Genomic DNA, 21,633 nt, shown 5'->3' with positions numbered 1-21,633 from the left:
CTACCCGCCGCACGAGTACTGCCAACTCGAGCCTTCTTGCATACAGGACTCGACTACGCTGGACCTATCACGCTGAAAACGTTTCAAGGACGTGGAGCAAAAACATACAAATGCTGGATTGCAGTCTTTGTATGCATGTTCAGTTCAGCTGTACACTTAGAGCTAGTAACTGACTACACCGCTGCCGCTTTCATCGCCGCTTATCGCCGCTTCACTAGTCGCCGAGGTATCTGCCACACGCTATATTCAGACTGTGGAACCAATTTTGTAGGAGCAGAAAAAGAGCTGAAACGACTATTCGCTGCAGGATCCCGCACATTACGAGAATTATCAACCTTGATCGCTCAAGATGGCACGAACTGGAAATTCAATCCGCCTGGAGCTCCACATTTTGGAGGAAAATGGGAAGCCGCTGTGAAATCTATCAAATTTCACCTTCGAAGATCAATCGGAGACTCGCTGTTGACGCTTGAGCAATATTCAACGCTACTGGCTCAAATTGAAGCCATATTGAAGTCCAGACCGCTCACACCGCTGAATGAAGATCCTGCTGACCTGGCTGTACTGACTCCAGGTCACTTCTTAATCGGACAGTCACTGACCGCTATCCCAGAGCCATCGCTGACAGATTTACAACCTGCTCGGCTCTCGCACTGGGAACAAGTCCAGCAAATGGTTCAACATTTTTGGAAACGCTACTACCAGGACTGCATCCACCGCTACCAGGCCATTTCAAAGTGGCATCATCGACGCAACCAGATTAAGGTGGGTTCAGTTGTACTGATCACCACTGAGGATCTCCCGCCAACCAAGTGGCCATTAGCCGAAGTAATTGCTGTCCTTCCAGGTGAAGATGGACAAATCCGCGTAGTAACTGTTAAGACAGTTAACACAGAGCTGGTACGTCCAATTACAAAGCTCTGTGTCCTGCCGCTAACGCATGAAGAAGATGATCTTGTCGACGCAGCCGCCAACCCGGGGGAGAATGTTCGGTGAACAAGGCCCAGTAGCGATTAACTCGCTCCTGGGGGACTCCCAAATTCAAGAGACGCACCTGTCCACCGCTAGTTCCCGCAAAAATCGAACCGCCAATAGAAAATCAGCCTCTCGATCACGTCATGAATCGACCGCTTTATTGGCTGATCGCTCCCACTAGACATGCGCAATAGCCTTCTTCCCCAACTCAACGACGAAGAAGACGGACTATTGTTATTATCTTTCGCTTCTACGCTTTCGCTGCATCAAGTCGCCATTACTTTTTCTTTACTTTCGCTTTTCGTTAATAAACCGCATTTCGCTTATTTTATAATTTAAACTGCTTAAATTAACCGCTAATAATTCGCTTTAATTTGTTATAGGTAAATTGTGTTATCAGTGCATTTATTTCACCGCTTTTTCAGTGCCGGCAAAGTGTTCAACCACGTGTCAACCGGCTTCGCTTTTGCAAACCACGCTGTAATTTACAAATCCGCTTTTATCTTAACAATCCGCTATTAAATATATTAAATATTGAGTGTATTTAATTTAAATAAATTCCTAGTGTTATTTTGATAATAAATTACGCGTTTTAATTGAGATATCCAACCCTAAACCTGATCCCCGCTTTTCCGCTCTTTCTGTAATTATTTACCTCACTAAAATTCTAGTCGGGAATGGAACATATTCTAATTTAATATATACAATTAATAAAATTGTGATCGGTGTAGCTGTAGTCCAACGACACAATGCGCAATAGTAAAATTTAATAGAAAATGTTTACAGTGTACTTATATCGCAACATCAATATCGTCGGTAAATCATTATTTCTCGATTTAGTTTGTATAATTATATTAATAGAATATTGTTACAGGAAATGGAGAAAAATTTTACCGAAACTAAGGAAAACTGTCAAAATGCAAGTAATTTGGATTTTGATCCAAAAGGTAGTCAAGTCGAGGCTGAAAGTATGTCCAACGATATAACATTAAATTATTCATGTAAGAGTAATAAATTGAAAATAAAATGGAATTTAATGTGTCTTTTTTTAAATGTTATCGTTTGGCGGGCTATATCTTCAAAACTAGTGGTTCTAACGTCTTCAACTAAAGAGATATTTTTGTAGAAAATTTAATTTCCTACAAAAACCATAAGAAGATTTTTTGGAAAAAAGATTTTTTCATAACGAAAAATCCACTTAAAACAAAAAAAATTATTTCCTGTGTTATTTAAATAGGAAATCGAATTTTTTGATGAGCTAAGCCGCTATTGGACTTGGACCCTTTAGCCTAGCGGCATAATTTTTTATTTTCTATAAACTACCAGATTTTCTGGTATAGCGGTAAAAAAAATATAGCCTAAAAATGACATACCCCAGTGTACACACGCACTTGCTTTGATTTATACATACCAACTTACATACATATGTACAAAAAAAACACACAAACACGCACACAAATCTACGGCGAGAAAATGCATCTCTTCTTTACTACTGCTATATAATAATTTTACTCATACATCAATCATGAAGTTTTAATTTCGTAAATTGAAAACAATCTTATGTATTTCTTAATGAAAACCTGCATTTAAATGAAGTAAAAATATTCGTAGCAAGAAGAAACTTTTAACATTAAATATATAGTTTTTGTCTGATCATGATTTAATATCTATTGAGTATAACTATAAGGTAGAGCAGCAGAAATTGAGGAGCTTTACATATCGGAGCTGGCATAGTATTGATGATGAACTACTGGAACGGCTGTTTAATGAGGTTAACATTGAGGATATGGAACTGCAAGCGTCTGTTGAGGATATGAATGTATGGTTTTATCGGCAGCTTCGTGATATTATTGATGCTGTTGCTCCTGAGAGAATGATCAGCCCTCGTCGCCCCCCAGCGCCGTGGTTTACTAGCTACATCAGGGATCTTCAGGCTCGTCGTGACAAGCTGTATAGGATCTTCAGGAGAACTGGCTATGCCTATAAGGAGTATACTGATGTGCGGCGTTTGGTGAAGCAGCGAATAAGTGAAGCTAAAAAGCGCTATTTTGATAGTGAATTAAGTTCTGTGAAAAGTGCACAAGCCATGTGGAATGATCTGCGTAGGCTTGGTCTGATAAAGCGTAAGGGTGCTCGGTCTGCTATTGAAGTGGATTTGAATGAGTTAAATGACTATTTTGTACAGTCGTCTGGTTGTTCTGTGCTTAAGGTTGATGAGTCTGATATTACAACTCACTACGGTGGCAATGATAATGTATGTTTTAGTTTCTCGGAGCTTGATGATAATGTTGTTAAGAGGGCAATAATGCGGCTTACTTCCAACTCTGTTGGCCCCGATAATATTCCAATTAAAGCCTATAAATGTTTGCTTTCATTTGTGTTGCCATTTGTGACACTACTTTTTAATAGTTCGTTAAATTCAGGCGTATTTCCGAAAGAGTGGAAGTTATCGCGTATTGTCCCGATACCAAAGAGGTTGAATGCGGAGGTGTGTGCAGATTTTCGGCCAATATCGCTGACAAGTAACTTGTCAAAGGCACTTGAGCGCTGTGTGCATGATCAAATTGTTAAGTATGTTACTGAGAATAATTATATAGATGAGTATCAGATGGCCTTTAGGAAGGGTTTGAATACGCAGACTGCGGTCATCAAGCTCTGCGATGACATTCGGTCGGCTATAAATGAGTCTAAAGTCACTGTGGCTGTTTTCTTTGATCTGAGTAAGGCTTTTGATTCTGTTAATCATATAAGACTACTACGTAAATTAATATCGATGAACTTTTCTGATGATGCAATTGTGTGGATCAGGTCTTACTTGACTCAGAGAAAGCAGCAGGTGTTCGCAGATGGGTGTGCGTCCTCTTGGAGGAATGTGCTTAATGGTGTGCCGCAAGGGAGTGTGCTAGGCCCTTTATTGTTCTCACTCTATATTTCGGATCTCTCTCAACGACTGCGCTGTCGATACTTGCTTTATGCTGATGATTTAGCGATATACTTGTCTTGTGATTTGGAACATGTTAATGATTGTGTGGCTGCGCTAAATGCAGAGATAGTTGACATTGTTGAGTGGTGCAATATTAATTATCTTAAGTTGAATGCGTCAAAGACCAAAGCTATAATTTTTGGTAGTAATTTTAAAGTCAATAGTAATAGCTGTAAGTATGCTGATTGCATTCGAGTAGATAACTGTATTATTCGCTACTTATCATAACAGTTGTTAAGTATCTTGGCGTTTTGATTGATTGTACTCTTTCCTGGGATTGTCAGGTTACGGAAGTGTGCAATCGGGCGATGCGGGTGCTAGCGCAGTTGAAGGTAAATAATGAAGTCTTCAATGAGAAATTGCGTATAAAGCTTGTCACCACGCTGATATTTCCGGTGTTTGACTACTGTTGTGTAGGTTACTGTAATATTAGCAATAGTTTGCAGGTGCGGCTGCAGCGTAAAATGAACTCCTGTGTTCGCTATATTTTTAGGGTTTCAAGGGCTGAGCATATTACGCCGTACTTTAAGAGGCTGGGATGGTTGAAGTTGAGTGACAGGAGAAATTATTTCATGGCATGCCTTTTTTATAAAGAAATATGTATGGGCTACCGACAATTGTTCAGATGTAATTTGGAGTTTTTGCCGGTAGCTTTGCGGAGGGGTGATGTAAGGGAGGATTATTTACGCCTGCCTAGATCTAATTGTCGGATATTTGAGAACTCTTTTCTTATCCGCGGGATACGCATTTGGAATGCGCTACCCCCAGAAGTAACTAAAGCTGAAAATTATGAACTGTTCCGTAGTGCGTGCTATAATTATTATTTGCAAAAGTATTAATTTATGATATTGAGCTTTGATTGTCATTATTGTATGCTGCTGTGCCTTGAGTGATATTGAATGATATTAGTTTTGCTTAACTGTGCTATTACCAGGTTTTCTGGCAACTTGTCTTATATCTACCACGATTATAATTTATAATTTATAATTCACGTTATTATTTCATTATAATATGTTTTTATTTTATTATTTTCAATTTATGTAATTACATGCTCTGTATTTTACACTGATTATAATGTATAATTATGATGGTCCTGAGGGAGCTAAGGCTCTAGGGTCAATAAAGTTTATTATCTATCTATCTATCTATCTATAGTTAATGTGAACGCTTTACACATTAATTATTCAAATGATTTACATATTAAACCATAAATTAATTCTTTAATTTTTTATTTATTTATACAATTTTATTTTTAGTTTTGACAGCGATTAATTTTTATACTGCAGTATGTATTATAATTAACTGCGTATAATTTCAATTTTTAATACGAGTGCTGTTTCACGGCGGGGATCGGCAGTGACGACTGTCTGGTAAACAGAAAGCTGAACTCACATTATCAATAGTAGAATGTATATTTATATTTTGAGCATGGGCTGACTTATGTATTCTATTGCATCATATACTGTGATTAATTTTCCATTTAATTAATTAAATACGTGTTTTACATGTAATTTGTTAAATTATGTAGAAATGTAGTAACTCTATTTTTTAATAGTACATAGTTGTATTATTTATTTTTTGGAGACATGCATAATAGAATTAGTTGTCTATTGAACTTTAAGTTTTGGTCTTTCGTATTTGTAATATGAATGGGTTATTGTACTATCATTATCTAATTTAATTTTGAAAGGCCTATGGAGGTAAAAATAGATAAGGTTGTTTAGATGCCAATTTTCTGCGTTCCTCTCCACTACCTTACCAGTTCTGCTTAGATTTATATCCTCAATTTTAATTCCACAATCATTAGGTGGCAGATTTATGAACTTTAACTTGTCTCCGAGCTTCCTTTCAATTCCAGTATTTTTCGCAGACTCTGGGATATTGTACCCTATGCCATAAACTTTTCTTTTTTTTCTCTCTTTAGATTAAGGAAAAAATTTATTGATATTTATTCTTAGGTGATTTTCGAACTTAATGACTAGTTTACATAGGTCTGACAACTCTATTGTTATTTTTTCGCACATTGTTTAAAAAATAATGCTCAAAAAATTTGTATTTTATATTAATATAATTTTTTTTATGTTTAGGCATCACTTACTGAACTTAAGACACAAATTAAAAAACTTCGATATACTATAGAAGAACAAGGAAGACAAATAAAACTTAAAGATAACTTAATCATTGTCATCAAGGCTAAGAAATTGGAAGTGGAGAAGAAAAACGAGGAGTTGATCGAAATAAACAAAAAGTTACAGTCTGAAGTAATTATTCGTACAATAGTAAATTGAAAAATTTATTTATTTATTGGAAGAAATAGAAAATAATTTGAAGTTTTGAACTCGTTTAGATTATTCATAAAATCTTAAATTGAATAATCCATTTATTTGTTGGGAAAATTAGAAAACAATACAATCAATCGAATTTCTTTAAAATCGATTGAATAATTCACAAAATCACAAATTAAATAATATATTAATTTGTTGGAAGAAATAGAAAACAATTCAACTTTTCGAGTTTGTTTAAATTTGTTTGAATTAGTCATAAAATCGTAAATTCATTAATCCGTTTATTTGTTGGGAAAAATAGAAAACAATACAATCAATCGAATTTCTTTAAATTCGATTGAATAATTCATAAAATCACAAATTAAAAATATATTAACTTGTTGGAAGAAATAGAAAACAATTCAATTCTTCGAGTTTTTTTTAATTTGTTTGAATTATTCATAAAATCGTGGAACTGAAAATTCATATTCACTCAGTATTCAAAGTAATTGGAACCATAAAATTTTAATCATTTTTCAATAATTTTCAATTTTACTAGTAAATGTTGAGAAAGATTCAATTTTTTTTTGGTTTGAATTGTTTTGAATATTTTTCAATTCGATGCTCGGAATTCAAAGCAATTGAAATTAAAGAAGTCTGAATTTTTTTGAATAGTTTCTTATTTGGCTTCTAATTATTGAAAAAAATTCAATTCTCGAATGTCTCAATTTCAGTCAATATTTTTCAATTTTATGTAAAAAATTAAAATCAATTCAAAATTTTTTCAATTGTTTTCAATCAATAATTTTAATCAGGGAAGACAATAGCCGGTTGACAATGGGAATCTTGTAACGAACACTGCTCTATTAGCTGCAAGACGTGTCGAATCATCTTTTGCAGCATAGAAAAACCAAATTATTTGTTCTGTAAAGTAATAATCACTTAGAATTAAAAAGAACCAATAAATTAGCTATAACTCTACTAAAAGATATTTGAAAAAATTATTTTAACGTTTTATAAGCATCTATTTATTTTAAAAAAAAAACGAACATACTAATTTACAAATTAACCAATTTACTAATCAACCTTAAAGAGTACTTAATGAATAAAATATAAAAATTTACATGACCGAATAAATTACGAAACAACCTGCTACAACTATGATAACCAAGATCGTCAGGTTGTCGATAACAGTAGTAAGCTGTATACTTACGAATAAACTCTTTTGGAGATGAATGCTCCTCGAAGCGATGGCTGATTACATTTGAAATCAATACAGAGACATTATTAAGTGGGGCAAAATCCTCATAAAAGCTTACAAAGTTTTCATTTTCAATCCACTCATTCCGTAAATAATTATTAAAATCATTGAGCTCGGGCGCATTCAAGTTTGTAATCATGTTGTTAAACATTCCATTTGCTACATCAGCCGGCAATAGAATTAAATTCATACAATTTCTCAAAAAATTTTCATGATCATTCAAGTGAGTCTCTACATCTAACTCCAGAGCTCTTTGGTACAAAATCTGAAATGAATCCAAAATTTTAATTAATTAACTTTAAGTTGTACAAGAATTTAAAAGTACATGTTAATAAATTCGTACACGGCAATAACTTTCATAAGTCCCAATAACTTGGCTTCCTTGAAAAGTACACCGCAGGTAAGGTAACAAATCAAAGTCAGTATAAATTGTTCTTGGTGCATTGCCTTGAAATAGTTGTCGCAAAGTGTCACTGAAATTCGAACAAATTTGATCATCTCGTCTGCTCCAAATAACAAACGCAACCGGAAATACCTCAAACATGAACATTTTGATTAACAATTTCTTTAAAAAAAATAATTTTAAAATTCATATACTAAATTTTTTTCATATTAACTTACATGATTGATGTAATTAACTGAGACAGTTGTTAGCAGACGTACACCATTAACATTCACCGCAGATCTAGATGTTGATGTAACATAAATTGTTTCACTGTTCAAAGTGGATATCAACCATGGTGCACATATAATCACCGCATTGTCTGCAAAATTTAAAAATTGAAGAAACTGTTGATCGCTATAATACCGAAAATGCGACAGAGGTTGACTGTATAATGCTTGAATTAGCTCTCCTAAAGTATTAATGACCGGAAAAGTAATTTGACGACGAATATTTCGTAAAAGTCTCGCAACTGATGGATGAGGTGTCAATAGAGCTTCATTTGGATATCTGTAATAAAATGATTGTTATGTAAGAATATCAATATTATTTGATTAAAATATTTTCAATAATTAATTTGATGTAAAACTGACCTTCGAGCAATCCTATTATATATTTCAGTTGGTGGTAACAAGCTTCTAGAAGCAGCTCGTCTTAGGTCAGCTATAAAATGTACTCTTTCTCGTTGATCAAAAAGTATTTGATGGTTGTGACCTACGCTTAAAACAATGGGTGCATTATTATCCTTAACACCTCGAGCAAAGCATGCGTTTCTTAATCGCAACTGACAATGAACATATCTGTAATTTTAACAAAACGATGACTATCAATAGTATATAATTATTTATAATAGATCCAAAGAGTTATATTATTTTAATGAACATTTACACAAAAATTAAATTGACAATTAAATTTATTATAAAAAATTCCATATCTAGAAATCTTAAAGAATTACCAGTGCAAACTTTTTAAAAATATTTTTATAAAAATATAATATTTTTAATAAAAATAAAAAAAAAATTTTAAATGTCCGCTGACTTCAGTATTATAAAAATTATAAGAATAAAAATGACATTAAGTTTTAGTGTAGCCGACATTCAATATTTTTACAATTACATGTGATGATACTAAAGTTAGCCGAAGTTTAACAATTTTTTAATTTTTTTAACAATTAAATAACAAGTAAAAAAATACTTTGAAAACATTGTACGTAAATTTTTTTAATTTTCCACATGTGAAATTTTTTCTTTTAATTTATTTTTAATAATTTTTTCAGCAAAAAAAAATTATTAAAATTTTCAGATGTCAGTCAATTAAATTTTCATTTATATGTGAATTAATAATTGATAATTGACTAGTAATAGATAGATTTTTTACCTTCTGTTGCCGATATGTTGTTCTACGTAGTATGAATATCCACCCTCTACGATTACTTCAGCCATATTTCATTCTAATTATCAAATCTTTGTTATTTTTTTTATTTAACTTATATTATTAAAATTTTGTTTTCATTTATAGCTCTTTTTATTTTAAATATACTAATTAAAACCTCTGATAAGCGTCCTTAATTAATAAATAGATACACTTGATTTTCAGTAGCGTCTGTTATTAGCATTCCAAGCGAACTAATCCTTTGTCTTTGTGAATTTGTTAGTGTTGTTGCAAATTATGCGTAAATTATTTAACGAACATTATTTGTTAATACTTATAGGTCCGTTATTGGTTGATTTTGAATGTATACAGTCCAATGAAAAAGTTCGATGATCAGCAGTCATTGGCTTATAAAGAATAATTTTTATTTTCATTTACTTTTCAATGTTTTAATCATATATCTCGTCAATGAGTTCCTCAACTAATAATTTTAATATTTGTAAAAAATAAAAAATATTTAATTAAATATAAAATATTAAAAACTATTTCAAACCTCTAAGTTTATAGTCGGTAAGGTAGGATTAACGAAGTAAGTTATGCATCAATGTGTGGTATTTTTAGGACAGACTGTACTAAAATAAAGAAATAATCAGCAAGTTCTTGTTGTTATTAAATTAATTATTAATTGTATCCGGTGTCATTACAAAAAAATTTTAGAGAAATATTTATGTACATCTATACAATTTAGTCTTTAAACAAAAAATAATATGTTTCAATTTGGACAAAATCTAAATTTGGATCCATTATTTGAAAATGATTATTGTTATGATCGCCTCTCTACATTTTATGATACTGTGTAAGTATGAATTAAATTTAAATAAATTTCACAAAATTAATTAGTATTCACTTAATAAAGATAACATTTATAAGTAATTGTTTATATGGTCATATTAAAAATATTAATTGCCGTTTGGTATTTATTACAGGTATGTGCAGTGTCATGAAAAAATAAGTAAAAAATGTTTTGCGAGAGGATCAATTATTAACAATGGTCCAATTGTTTTAACAAAAAAACATAATCACAGTGCAAATCCAGATTTAAAGTTGGTATATGATTTTAAAAAAGACTTGTACCTTGCTGTAATTTCAAATTTTGATCAATTACATAAAATTTACAATGACATAAGTGTAAAGTAAGTATAATCTTAATGATTATTGATTACATTAAAATATTAAATTTTTTCAATAAAAAAAATTTAATTATTGTGTAAAAAATGTAATTTCAGACACCTTCGAGCGTCGTCTTGTGTACCATATATTAAAATTTCTAAAACAATGTACAATTGAAGAAAAACGATAATCCCACCAATACCGAAAACACTGGAAGAATATTATATTTTTGTCACCTCTGATAAATGGAAACATTTACTCCATTCTGCTAATAGCCCGCTAACAGTCACAAATGTCTATGGGGATGACGGTTCTATTGCAACTGTTTTTTATGATTCAGTTTTTTTAAGGAATTTTCAATCAGTACGTATATTTGCAGATGCTACTTTTAAAATATTTCCACGTTTATCAAGAGGGAAGATTTATCAGTTTTTCACAATTATGATTGCAGTCAATGATACGGTATGGTCTTTACTTGATGTTTCTGAATTTTATTTCGTTTTTATTTTAAATTTTGCTTTACCTTTTTTAGGTTTTTCCTGTAGCTTGGAGCCTCATGTCTCGGAAATCAACATCATGTTATCTAGCGGTTATTCAATGTTTTGCTCGCTGCCCTGTTAAAAAACTCCAATAAGATCCCATCAAAAGTGACAAAAGCCACTTAGAAACCAATAAAATTTATGGGTTTCTAAGTGGCTTTTGTCGCTTTTGATGGGATCCTATTGGAAATTTTAAACAGGGTGTGCACCGCACATGAAGGTAACATCATTTATGATGGATTTTGAAGGCGGGTGTGCCAAAATGCAACTCCCGTGGAGAACCTTTTATAATTGGAATTTCAAGATCCGCTTTTAACAGGGGCTGCGTTTGAGCATTTTCTGAGATATTTTGGTGTAAGACAATGTATTTGATTTTCATAGAATTTTTTAACAGTAGCTTAGTTTGGGCATTTATTTTTGTCGATTGCATAGAAGTTAAAAACCCTAGTTTTGTATACAATCCTCGTTATATTTTTTTTCTATTCATGATGAAATCTACTTCCATTTCGGCTGCCGAATGGTCTTTTTTTTATTTGTGCCTGCAACAAGGCACCTCCACGGGTTGACGGTGGGCAACAGAGCCATCTGGCTGAGTCCCTGGGTTATCGGCGTGTGTGCCGTCATGGAAGGTACAAATGATAAGTACTTTACGATGCAGGGATTCGAGGGATTCGCAATCCCAGTATCGGCGTTTGGTCAGGTTAACAAAGCAGGCCCGCAGGCGTCGCCATCAAGCAACTGCAGCTTTTCGTTAGTGGAAAACTTGGCTACTGGAGAGTATACTATTACAAAAAGTAATTACCATCTATGTAATAAAAGTCCTGATTTATTTTGTTACGTTTGTGAAGAGTTTGAGACGGTAAAATACCGTAGACCATTTTCTGATAGATTGAAACGAAATTGTGAGAAATGCTTTCGCATTCAACTTACGAATTTGGATTTAGCCTAGGTCCCACACTTTGTTTGTGGTCGATGTCGTATCATGTTGACACGATTGGCTAAGGCCAAAAACAGAGAAAAACTGAAATTTACAATCCCCATAATCTGGACTTCACTAACAAGTTCACAAAACTGTTACTTTTGTTTGACTTAATTTTAAAATTCGAGAAAATCATTCTCTTCAATCGGCCTATACATCATTTTTTATAAATTTTTCAATTTTCTTACATTTTTAGATTATAAACTTGGACCATTGTTAATAATTGATCCTCTCGCAAAACACTTTTTACTTATTTTTTCATGACACTGCACATACCTGTAATAAATACCAAACGGCAATTAATATTTTTAATATGACCATATAAACAATTACTTATAAATGTTATCTTTATTAAGTGAATACTAATTAATTTTGTGAAATTTATTTAAATTTAATTCATACTTACACAGTATCATAAAATGTAGAGAGGCGATCATAACAATAATCATTTTCAAATAATGGATCCAAATTTAGATTTTGTCCAAATTGAAACATATTATTTTTTGTTTAAAGACTAAATTGTATAGATGTACATAAATATTTCTCTAAAATTTTTTTGTAATGACACCGGATACAATTAATAATTAATTTAATAACAACAAGAACTTGCTGATTATTTCTTTATTTTAGTACAGTCTGTCCTAAAAATACCACACATTGATGCATAACTTACTTCGTTAATCCTACCTTACCGACTATAAACTTAGAGGTTTGAAATAGTTTTTAATATTTTATATTTAATTAAATATTTTTTATTTTTACAAATATTAAAATTATTAGTTGAGGAACTCATTGACGAGATATATGATTAAAACATTGAAAAGTAAATGAAAATAAAAATTATTCTTTATAAGCCAATGACTGCTGATCATCGAACTTTTTCATTGGACTGTATACATTCAAAATCAACCAATAACGGACCTATAAGTATTAACAAATAATGTTCGTTAAATAATTTACGCATAATTTGCAACAACACTAACAAATTCACAAAGACAAAGGATTAGTTCGCTTGGAATGCTAATAACAGACGCTACTGAAAATCAAGTGTATCTATTTATTAATTAAGGACGCTTATCAGAGGTTTTAATTAGTATATTTAAAATAAAAAGAGCTATAAATGAAAACAAAATTTTAATAATATAAGTTAAATAAAAAAAATAACAAAGATTTGATAATTAGAATGAAATATGGCTGAAGTAATCGTAGAGGGTGGATATTCATACTACGTAGAACAACATATCGGCAACAGAAGGTAAAAAATCTATCTATTACTAGTCAATTATCAATTATTAATTCACATATAAATGAAAATTTAATTGACTGACATCTGAAAATTTTAATAATTTTTTTTTGCTGAAAAAATTATTAAAAATAAATTAAAAGAAAAAATTTCACATGTGGAAAATTAAAAAAATTTACGTACAATGTTTTCAAAGTATTTTTTTACTTGTTATTTAATTGTTAAAAAAATTAAAAAATTGTTAAACTTCGGCTAACTTTAGTATCATCACATGTAATTGTAAAAATATTGAATGTCGGCTACACTAAAACTTAATGTCATTTTTATTCTTATAATTTTTATAATACTGAAGTCAGCGGACATTTAAAATTTTTTTTTTATTTTTATTAAAAATATTATATTTTTATAAAAAAAATATTTTTAAAAAGTTTGCACTGGTAATTCTTTAAGATTTCTAGATATGGAATTTTTTTTATAATAAATTTAATTGTCAATTTAATTTTTGTGTAAATGTTCATTAAAATAATATAACTCTTTGGATCTATTATAAATAATTATATACTATTGATAGTCATCGTTTTGTTAAAATTACAGATATGTTCATTGTCAGTTGCGATTAAGAAACGCATGCTTTGCTCGAGGTGTTAAGGATAATAATGCACCCATTGTTTTAAGCGTAGGTCACAACCATCAAATACTTTTTGATCAACGAGAAAGAGTACATTTTATAGCTGACCTAAGACGAGCTGCTTCTAGAAGCTTGTTACCACCAACTGAAATATATAATAGGATTGCTCGAAGGTCAGTTTTACATCAAATTAATTATTGAAAATATTTTAATCAAATAATATTGATATTCTTACATAACAATCATTTTATTACAGATATCCAAATGAAGCTCTATTGACACCTTATCCATCAGTTGCGAGACTTTTACGAAATATTCGTCGTCAAATTACTTTTCCGGTCATTAATACTTTAGGAGAGCTAATTCAAGCATTATACAGTCAACCTCTGTCGCATTTTCGGTATTATAGCGATCAACAGTTTCTTCAATTTTTAAATTTTGCAGACAATGCGGTGATTATATGTGCACCATGGTTGATATCCACTTTGAACAGTGAAACAATTTATGTTACATCAACATCTAGATCTGCGGTGAATGTTAATGGTGTACGTCTGCTAACAACTGTCTCAGTTAATTACATCAATCATGTAAGTTAATATGAAAAAAATTTAGTATATGAATTTTAAAATTATTTTTTTTAAAGAAATTGTTAATCAAAATGTTCATGTTTGAGGTATTTCCGGTTGCGTTTGTTGTTTGGAGCAGACGAGATGATCAAATTTGTTCGAATTTCAGTGACACTTTGCGACAACTATTTCAAGGCAATGCACCAAGAACAATTTATACTGACTTTGATTTGTTACCTTACCTGCGGTGCACTTTTCAAGGAAGCCAAGTTATTGGGACTTATGAAAGTTATTGCCGTGTACGAATTTATTAACATGTACTTTTAAATTCTTGTACAACTTAAAGTTAATTAATTAAAATTTTGGATTCATTTCAGATTTTGTACCAAAGAGCTCTGGAGTTAGATGTAGAGACTCACTTGAATGATCATGAAAATTTTTGAGAAATTGTATGAATTTAATTCTATTGCCGGCTGATGTAGCAAATGGAATGTTTAACAACATGATTACAAACTTGAATGCGCCCGAGCTCAATGATTTTAATAATTATTTACGGAATGAGTGGATTGAAAATGAAAACTTTGTAAGCTTTTATGAGGATTTTGCCCCACTTAATAATGTCTCTGTATTGATTTCAAATGTAATCAGCCATCGCTTCGAGGAGCATTCATCTCCAAAAGAGTTTATTCGTAAGTATACAGCTTACTACTGTTATCGACAACCTGACGATCTTGGTTATCATAGTTGTAGCAGGTTGTTTCGTAATTTATTCGGTCATGTAAATTTTTATATTTTATTCATTAAGTACTCTTTAAGGTTGATTAGTAAATTGGTTAATTTGTAAATTAGTATGTTCGTTTTTATTTTTTTTTTTTTTTTTTTTTTTAAAATAAATAGATGCTTATAAAACGTTAAAATAATTTTTTCAAATATCTTTTAGTAGAGTTATAGCTAATTTATTGGTTCTTTTTAATTCTAAGTGATTATTACTTTACAGAACAAATAATTTGGTTTTTCTATGCTGCAAAAGATGATTCGACACGTCTTGCAGCTAATAGAGCAGTGTTCGTTACAAGATTCCCATTGTCAACCGGCTATTGTCTTAAGAGGGACTTGATGAGAATCCAGTGGACAAGCCTTAGGAATAGGAGAATTGATGGCACAGTTTTTCTGGAGCGAATGTTGGCTATACACGAATCCCATTACAATGACATGATGCATAATTTCACTGTAATGATCGATGAACAATTGGTAATAAATGGTAAGAAATGAAGATAATTATTAATAATATTCACACAGAAGATAAATTTCTTGACTGGAGAACAAAATTCTTGACTCAAAAAAATTTTCGGATGCCGGAAGGAAGACCGAAGTTGTGTGTGCCGAAGTAAAAATTTTTCTTGAAATTCTATTCTTGGTGGAAGTAATTTTTTCTTAATTCAAATTATCATAAATACTTGATACAAAAAATTTTTATATTAAATTAACATTTTTAGATACTTTAGGGAAGCAGCGCCACTTACTTCAGCTGAGAAAAAATTTTCTCACCTTGAGAAAATTTTTCTCTTGAATATTTGATATCCATTGTATATTATTTTAGCGTGCAATTATACATATTGAATGAAAAAAAATGATTCAATATTATTTGATCTTCTCATTTGACATTTTCATCAATAAAAATATTAATGAAAATTTACTTCTATCGAGATATTTAATTTTTTGGAGCAAGAGAGAAATTTTCTTAAGACAAGAAGATTTTCTTAACTTAAATAAATTTTCTTGGATCAAGATACGTATTTCTTAAAGCAAGAGAATTAATTTTGTTGGAATAAGTGAAATTTTTTGTGTCAATTTCAAAAAAAATTTTTTTTTTCGCTCAAGAAAATAATTAGGAAGAAAAATATTTTCTTGGGTCAAGTGAACTTTTTTTTCTGTGCACGAAAAATACTGAATTTTATTTTTTATTAAATGGAATTTTTGTTTTCAGGATTACATATTCATCAGTTACGTGCTGGGGTTGCTGACAATCAACGTAATCAGCAATAAGTTATAATGTGTGACATATGTTTCAGTAACAGAGTAAATATGATATGTCATCCATGCTTGCATGTTCAAATGTGCTCTCAGTGTGCAAGGCAGATACGCCAAGCAAAACCAGCCAATGGACCTCTCTTATGTCCATTTTGTAATTTACAAGCAGAGTTTCATGAAGCTAGATTACGCAACGATTTAGACGCTGATGGATTTCCATTAATGATTTGTGAACTGTGCCACACCCACCGTGTAAACATCATTTGCACAAATTGTTTTGCTCTCAGAATTTGCAATAATTGTCTCGAAATTCGGCGAGAAGAAAATGATGTTATTGGTAACATTTGTCCAACTTGTGAGGAAGAGACTGAACTGCGACGGGGCTTTTTCTCATAAATGATAGGAAGAATAATGTTTATTGCATATTAAGATATAACTTTAAAGATGTAAACGTTTTTATCGTCTGTTTTGGAATTTTTTATTTTTATTCTTATACTGAAATAGATTAAGCATGTTTTTATTACTTCTGTTTTATTCTTTTTAAAGTTTTGATTTGAAAAAAAAAAAAAACACGCTATTTAAGCGTCTATTGATGCTGTCTATTGAAAGACTTACTCTTAATTACTAATTTGTTCATCACGTTTTATGTTTCTTCAATTATGTTCATTTTAATTATTTAATATTGTCATTTGTTCAAAATACTAATAAAAAAATTAAATAAAAAAAAAAAAATTTAATTGATAAAAATAACAACAATCACAAACGTATTTTTTTTATTATTATTATTTTTAAAAATTAATTTTTATTATTATTATTTTTAAAAATTAATTTTTATTATTATTATTTTTAAAAATTAATTTTTATTATTATTAATATTATTATTAACAAACCAACCCCAATCCATTTCAAAGAATAATAGTAATAACTATTATTGTAGTTATTTTTTGGAAAAAATTCTTTATTAATTATTAATATATTTTAAATTATGAGACTAAAAGCTCAGCTAAATTGTTTTAATCGTAATTTCTGATTTCTGTTTTGAAAGTAGGGTGGATACAAAAATAGACATACCGATTGAACTTGACAATATAGGTCGCAGAATTTTTCGCTGGTAAGAACGAGACTATATCTAGTTAGTTACCATGAACTTTCAGAACTTTCGAACAATTTACCCTGATAGCCACAGTTTCAGACCAACCAAGTTGGTGTCAGATAGTTGCCACCAACTTAGCGACAACTTGCGGTCAACTTCCGAATTTGTAACTGTTGGCGCCAAGTTGGCTACAAGTTTCTGAGAAAAAAGAGACCAATCTACTGCCGCAATATGTCGCCAAATTTCTTGAGAAACTTATTGTCAACTTGGTGTGAAAAAGTTTCAGAGCAACTTTTGCCGACAACTTGGTGACAACTTGGTGAACAAGTTGACACCAACCGAGTTACTTTCCAAGAGTTGCCGCCAAGTTGGTGACAAGTTGCGGCAGTAGATTGACAGAAAGTTGCGGCCAACTTGGCTATCAGGGTTATCATTCGTATAGATCGCTCTTTGACTAGTGTTGTTTCGACTAGATTTCATTAATAAATTTTCGCCTGTTTCATTTTATTCTTTTGTCTATAATTAATTTTAAATATTGTTAATTTCGAATAGTTTTCATTTCGGATATTTATGACTTTGTAGATTTTGTATTTTCGAATGAAAATAATTTGAGTGGAGTTTCTGGCACCCATGGGTAGTATACATGTAAACAATAAGCGAGTGTAGCGCCACTTTCTTATAAGTCATCGATGAGCTAACCAGGCTTCCGTACACGGTGAGAAATTTCTGTAGAAATTTACTATGCATACATAATAAGACTGAACCTTAATGACTCAATTCAAAATATTACCATAAAAATTTAAGAATATCATATTGTACCAATCAATATTTACTAGGGACCATAGTAAATTTGACCATGCAACTGTTACATAAACATATATAAAAAATTTTCGTAAACTGACAGAACAAAAACTGTTAGTGTGCTTAAAACTTTTCATTATAGTTCCATAGTAAAATTTCTGTTGCTCAGTCGACAATAAAAATTTTAAAAAAAGTTTCACATTTAGTCACGTGTACTCGGTTTAAATTTAAAATTGTGACTATGAAATTTTCAAATGTCCCATAGTAAACGTATGCGCGTCAGTCGCGACGCGCGCTCTTTCATTTTTTCGTGCTGCTTTGTTTTGTCAACATAAGTCTACAGACGCTATCAGTAGTGGTTAACGGTGTTATGAAAATTGCAATAAACATTAAGTTTTAAATAAATATTAGTTTATAAATCCATCAACACATGAATAGTTAATGAAAATTTGTAAGATTCATAAATAATAAAATATTTAATAATTTACAGTGAAAAATTAAAATGAAAACAAACATTTGATGGTTAATCTGCAACCGACACTTCTAATAATAATAAAAAATAATTTAAAAGTTATATATTGTGTTTATAATTATTCATAATAAAATTAACTGCCAAAATAAATCCTACGTTCATTGTTAAAAATGAAAAAAAAAAATAAAAAAACTATATTTTTAAAAATTATTGCAAACAAAAAAATCTTGTTTGGTTTGATATTTTTTTGATTGCTAAAAACATTTTTACTCTAAAATTTTTATTTTTACAAACGTTTTCTTATTATTTGCTATAGTACATTCGGAAATTTAAATTATTGCATATTTCATTTTACTATGGTACATTTCAATTTTTACCATTTACTATGTCTGATTTCATTTGTTTCGGAAATTACTATGGGCCATTGTAAAATTTTATTCTGAGTCAATAAGGTTCACTAGTAATATGCACCATTGTAATATCTAAAATCCATGCAGAATAAAAAATAATGGAAATTTCTCACCGTGTAGATATGAAATATGAATATGATGTTCGTCACCACAGATGTTTATGAATGAAGGATGTCACGGGGCTCCTTCATTATCCGTTGAAGGTCCTCACCCTAGCCGTGGTTAGTTATCGACGGATCACAGGGCGCTGTGGTCTAGGATGCTCGCGCAGTAACAATAAAAATTAACATAAGTTCCGGGGCCTAGAAAATAAGCGTTCCGCGGGTGGGGATAATTCCACACCAGGGGCAAGTGAAGTTGGCGCACCGAAAAGCGACATTGTGAAGCCGGAGCCCGAGACACCAGCCGAGATCTTGGAAAACAGGTAATTATTTATTTTCCTCTGAGTTTCTTGTGGAACCTTCAGAGCGATTAATTGAACATTTATAATTGATATTTATTGCTAGGCATTTAGCCAGCCTAAATATCCTCCAATAATTATTCTAACTATCCTGAATTTCCAGATTTAATTCACCGTTGACAAAATCCCGAGCTACGACGCAATTAACCAGATCCGAGATACCTGATAGAGCTGTGTAATTTGGCGGACAAAATTTGCCTAGACCGAAGGCCACAGAAACGACAACGGAATTCGAATTAAAAGAAAAGAAATCGCCAAAAATTTCTCAGGTACAGAAAATTTAACCTCGGTAAATTATTGCGTCGCTCCCGGAAATTCTAGGCACAGGCCAGGTTCCGTCTTCCAATCACCCTACTTGATTAATTAATTAATTATCCGAATTCAAATAAAATATCTAAATTATAAGTCGAAGTTAAAATTAGTTAAAATGAAATTTGAATAAATAGAAAATTTGACAAGTCGAAAAATTTCAAAATTAAAAATAAAAGAGGTTAAAATTAAAATTAATATTTCTATAAAATTGGTCAAATAAGTTTAAGTTAAAATTTATAAAATCAGAAAGTTTAATATCGACAAATTTGAGTTAAATTGCGTCATTCATCTGAGCGAAATTCTGTCGATTAAATTTATTATAAATTATAAATTAAAATAAAACTAAAGGGAATTAAAATTAGAGATTTATCCGAGTTAGATAAAAATTGATTAATAAAATCAACAATTAAAAATAAATTAAAATTTAAAATGAAAATTATTCATTAAAATTAACTTTGGGAAAATATCAAAAATTTTTAAATAAAATAAAATTCTTTAATTTAGAAAATTACAATTGTCAAGCAGTAAATTAATTTATAAAAAATTACAAGCGTAAAATTGTCAATAGATCAAAATTGTTCAAAAACTTCGATAAATAAAATTGTCAAATTCCAGTATGATAAGTTTCAAAAATAATTAACATAAAAATTTAGCCTTGGAAAAATTTAGCCAAGTTGACGACTAAGTCTCAAATTCTTACTGGAATTCAAAATAGACATAAGCCGATTATTCAGGCAGTTTGAATTCGAGTAAATTTTAATTAATCTAAAATTTTGGTTGAATAAAACGCTACTGTGATATTAATAACTAAGCGACCAAAATTAAATAAAATTATTTATCGAAGTCAAGTTAGGGACCGGGAAAATTGATTCCCAGGAAGTCATGAAAAAAAAAAGTATTTAAGAATTTTAAAAATGATTGTTAATTAGAGTCAAGAGTGTGTTTGGATGAAATTATTATATTGTGTGTGTGTGTGTGTGTGTGAAAAATTAAATTTACATTATATACTCCTCGTTCACGGGCTGTCGAGGAGGTTAGTATTAGCAGGTTGTCGACTAGTGTCATGGTATCCTCCTCTGTCCTAGTCGACTTCAGGTTCCTTAGTCCCGTAGTGAGGGTCCGGGCGACAGCGAAAGGGCTAAGGACGGTTTGAACCTTGGGCAGGGGTCCGGGCGACCACCCAAGGTCAAATCTAGAGTCTTAGAGCGTGAGGGTCCTGTGGACAGCGCGACTTAGGTAGAAACTGCGGTATAGACGCTCCATATGAGGGTACCGTCAGGAATAAGCAACTATGATAGAAACTATGATATAGACGCTCCTTATGAGGGTATCGTAGGAATAAGAAACTATGATAGAAACTACAGTATAGACGCTCCTTCAGAGGGTACTGTTAGGATTAAGAAAATTTTTCGGGTATGTGAGTGTGTGTGAGAATTAAAATAGAATTTAATTATGTAAAATTATGAAAATAAATTCATGATCAATGTCAAATCTACTTGTTATTATTTATGTCAAATTTTTATGATTTCTCTCGACCCTGTGATATCTCTCTTGCTTGGACCGGTTCTGGAAACCGTGATAAAAATTCCAGTGGCGCCCTTAATTATTAAATTTAAATAAAGGGGTGACCAAG

The 21,633-nt window shown here is 31.1% G+C and overlaps 2 protein-coding genes and 1 long non-coding RNA gene across 3 annotated transcripts; 2 read left to right on the top strand and 1 right to left on the bottom strand.

The window, feature by feature from the left end:
• Window positions 1-7,998: 7,998 nt before the first annotated feature.
• On the bottom strand, window positions 7,999-8,719 carry LOC123265798. The gene is made up of 3 exons (XR_006509671.1): window positions 8,519-8,719; window positions 8,105-8,435; window positions 7,999-8,018 (listed from the first exon to the last, which is right to left on the bottom strand). It is a non-coding gene; the product is annotated as an uncharacterized LOC123265798 (long non-coding RNA).
• Window positions 8,720-13,174: 4,455 nt separating this feature from the next.
• Window positions 13,175-14,864, top strand: LOC123266081. The gene is made up of 5 exons (XM_044730114.1): window positions 13,175-13,239; window positions 13,822-14,028; window positions 14,112-14,442; window positions 14,529-14,720; window positions 14,799-14,864. Exons 1-5 carry the CDS (start codon window positions 13,175-13,177, stop codon window positions 14,862-14,864), a joined length of 861 nt encoding a protein of 286 aa, XP_044586049.1.
• A 19-nt stretch (window positions 14,865-14,883) lies between these two features.
• On the top strand, window positions 14,884-15,707 carry LOC123265789. The gene is made up of 2 exons (XM_044729709.1): window positions 14,884-15,110; window positions 15,419-15,707. Exons 1-2 carry the CDS (start codon window positions 14,912-14,914, stop codon window positions 15,691-15,693), a joined length of 474 nt encoding a protein of 157 aa, XP_044585644.1. The 5' UTR covers window positions 14,884-14,911; the 3' UTR covers window positions 15,694-15,707.
• Window positions 15,708-21,633: the final 5,926 nt, after the last annotated feature.

Source organism: Cotesia glomerata, linkage group LG5 (genome assembly GCF_020080835.1).
Source record: "Cotesia glomerata isolate CgM1 linkage group LG5, MPM_Cglom_v2.3, whole genome shotgun sequence".
Taxonomy (NCBI): Eukaryota; Metazoa; Arthropoda; class Insecta; order Hymenoptera; family Braconidae; genus Cotesia; species Cotesia glomerata.
Note: the sequence above shows the minus strand (reverse complement) of the source record. Positions and strands in the feature narration are given on the sequence as shown.

Coding starts and splice junctions, on each gene's coding strand:
- LOC123266081 (XM_044730114.1), top strand. CDS start 13,175: ATGGCTGAAGTAATCGTAGAGGGTGGATATTCATACTACGTAGAACAA. Junction 14,443..14,528: donor CAGTTAATTACATCAATCAT/GTAAGTTAATAT, acceptor TTCATGTTTGAG/GTATTTCCGGTTGCGTTTGT. Junction 14,721..14,798: donor CTTATGAAAGTTATTGCCGT/GTACGAATTTAT, acceptor GATTCATTTCAG/ATTTTGTACCAAAGAGCTCT.
- LOC123265789 (XM_044729709.1), top strand. CDS start 14,912: ATGTTTAACAACATGATTACAAACTTGAATGCGCCCGAGCTCAATGAT. Junction 15,111..15,418: donor ATCTCCAAAAGAGTTTATTC/GTAAGTATACAG, acceptor ATTACTTTACAG/AACAAATAATTTGGTTTTTC.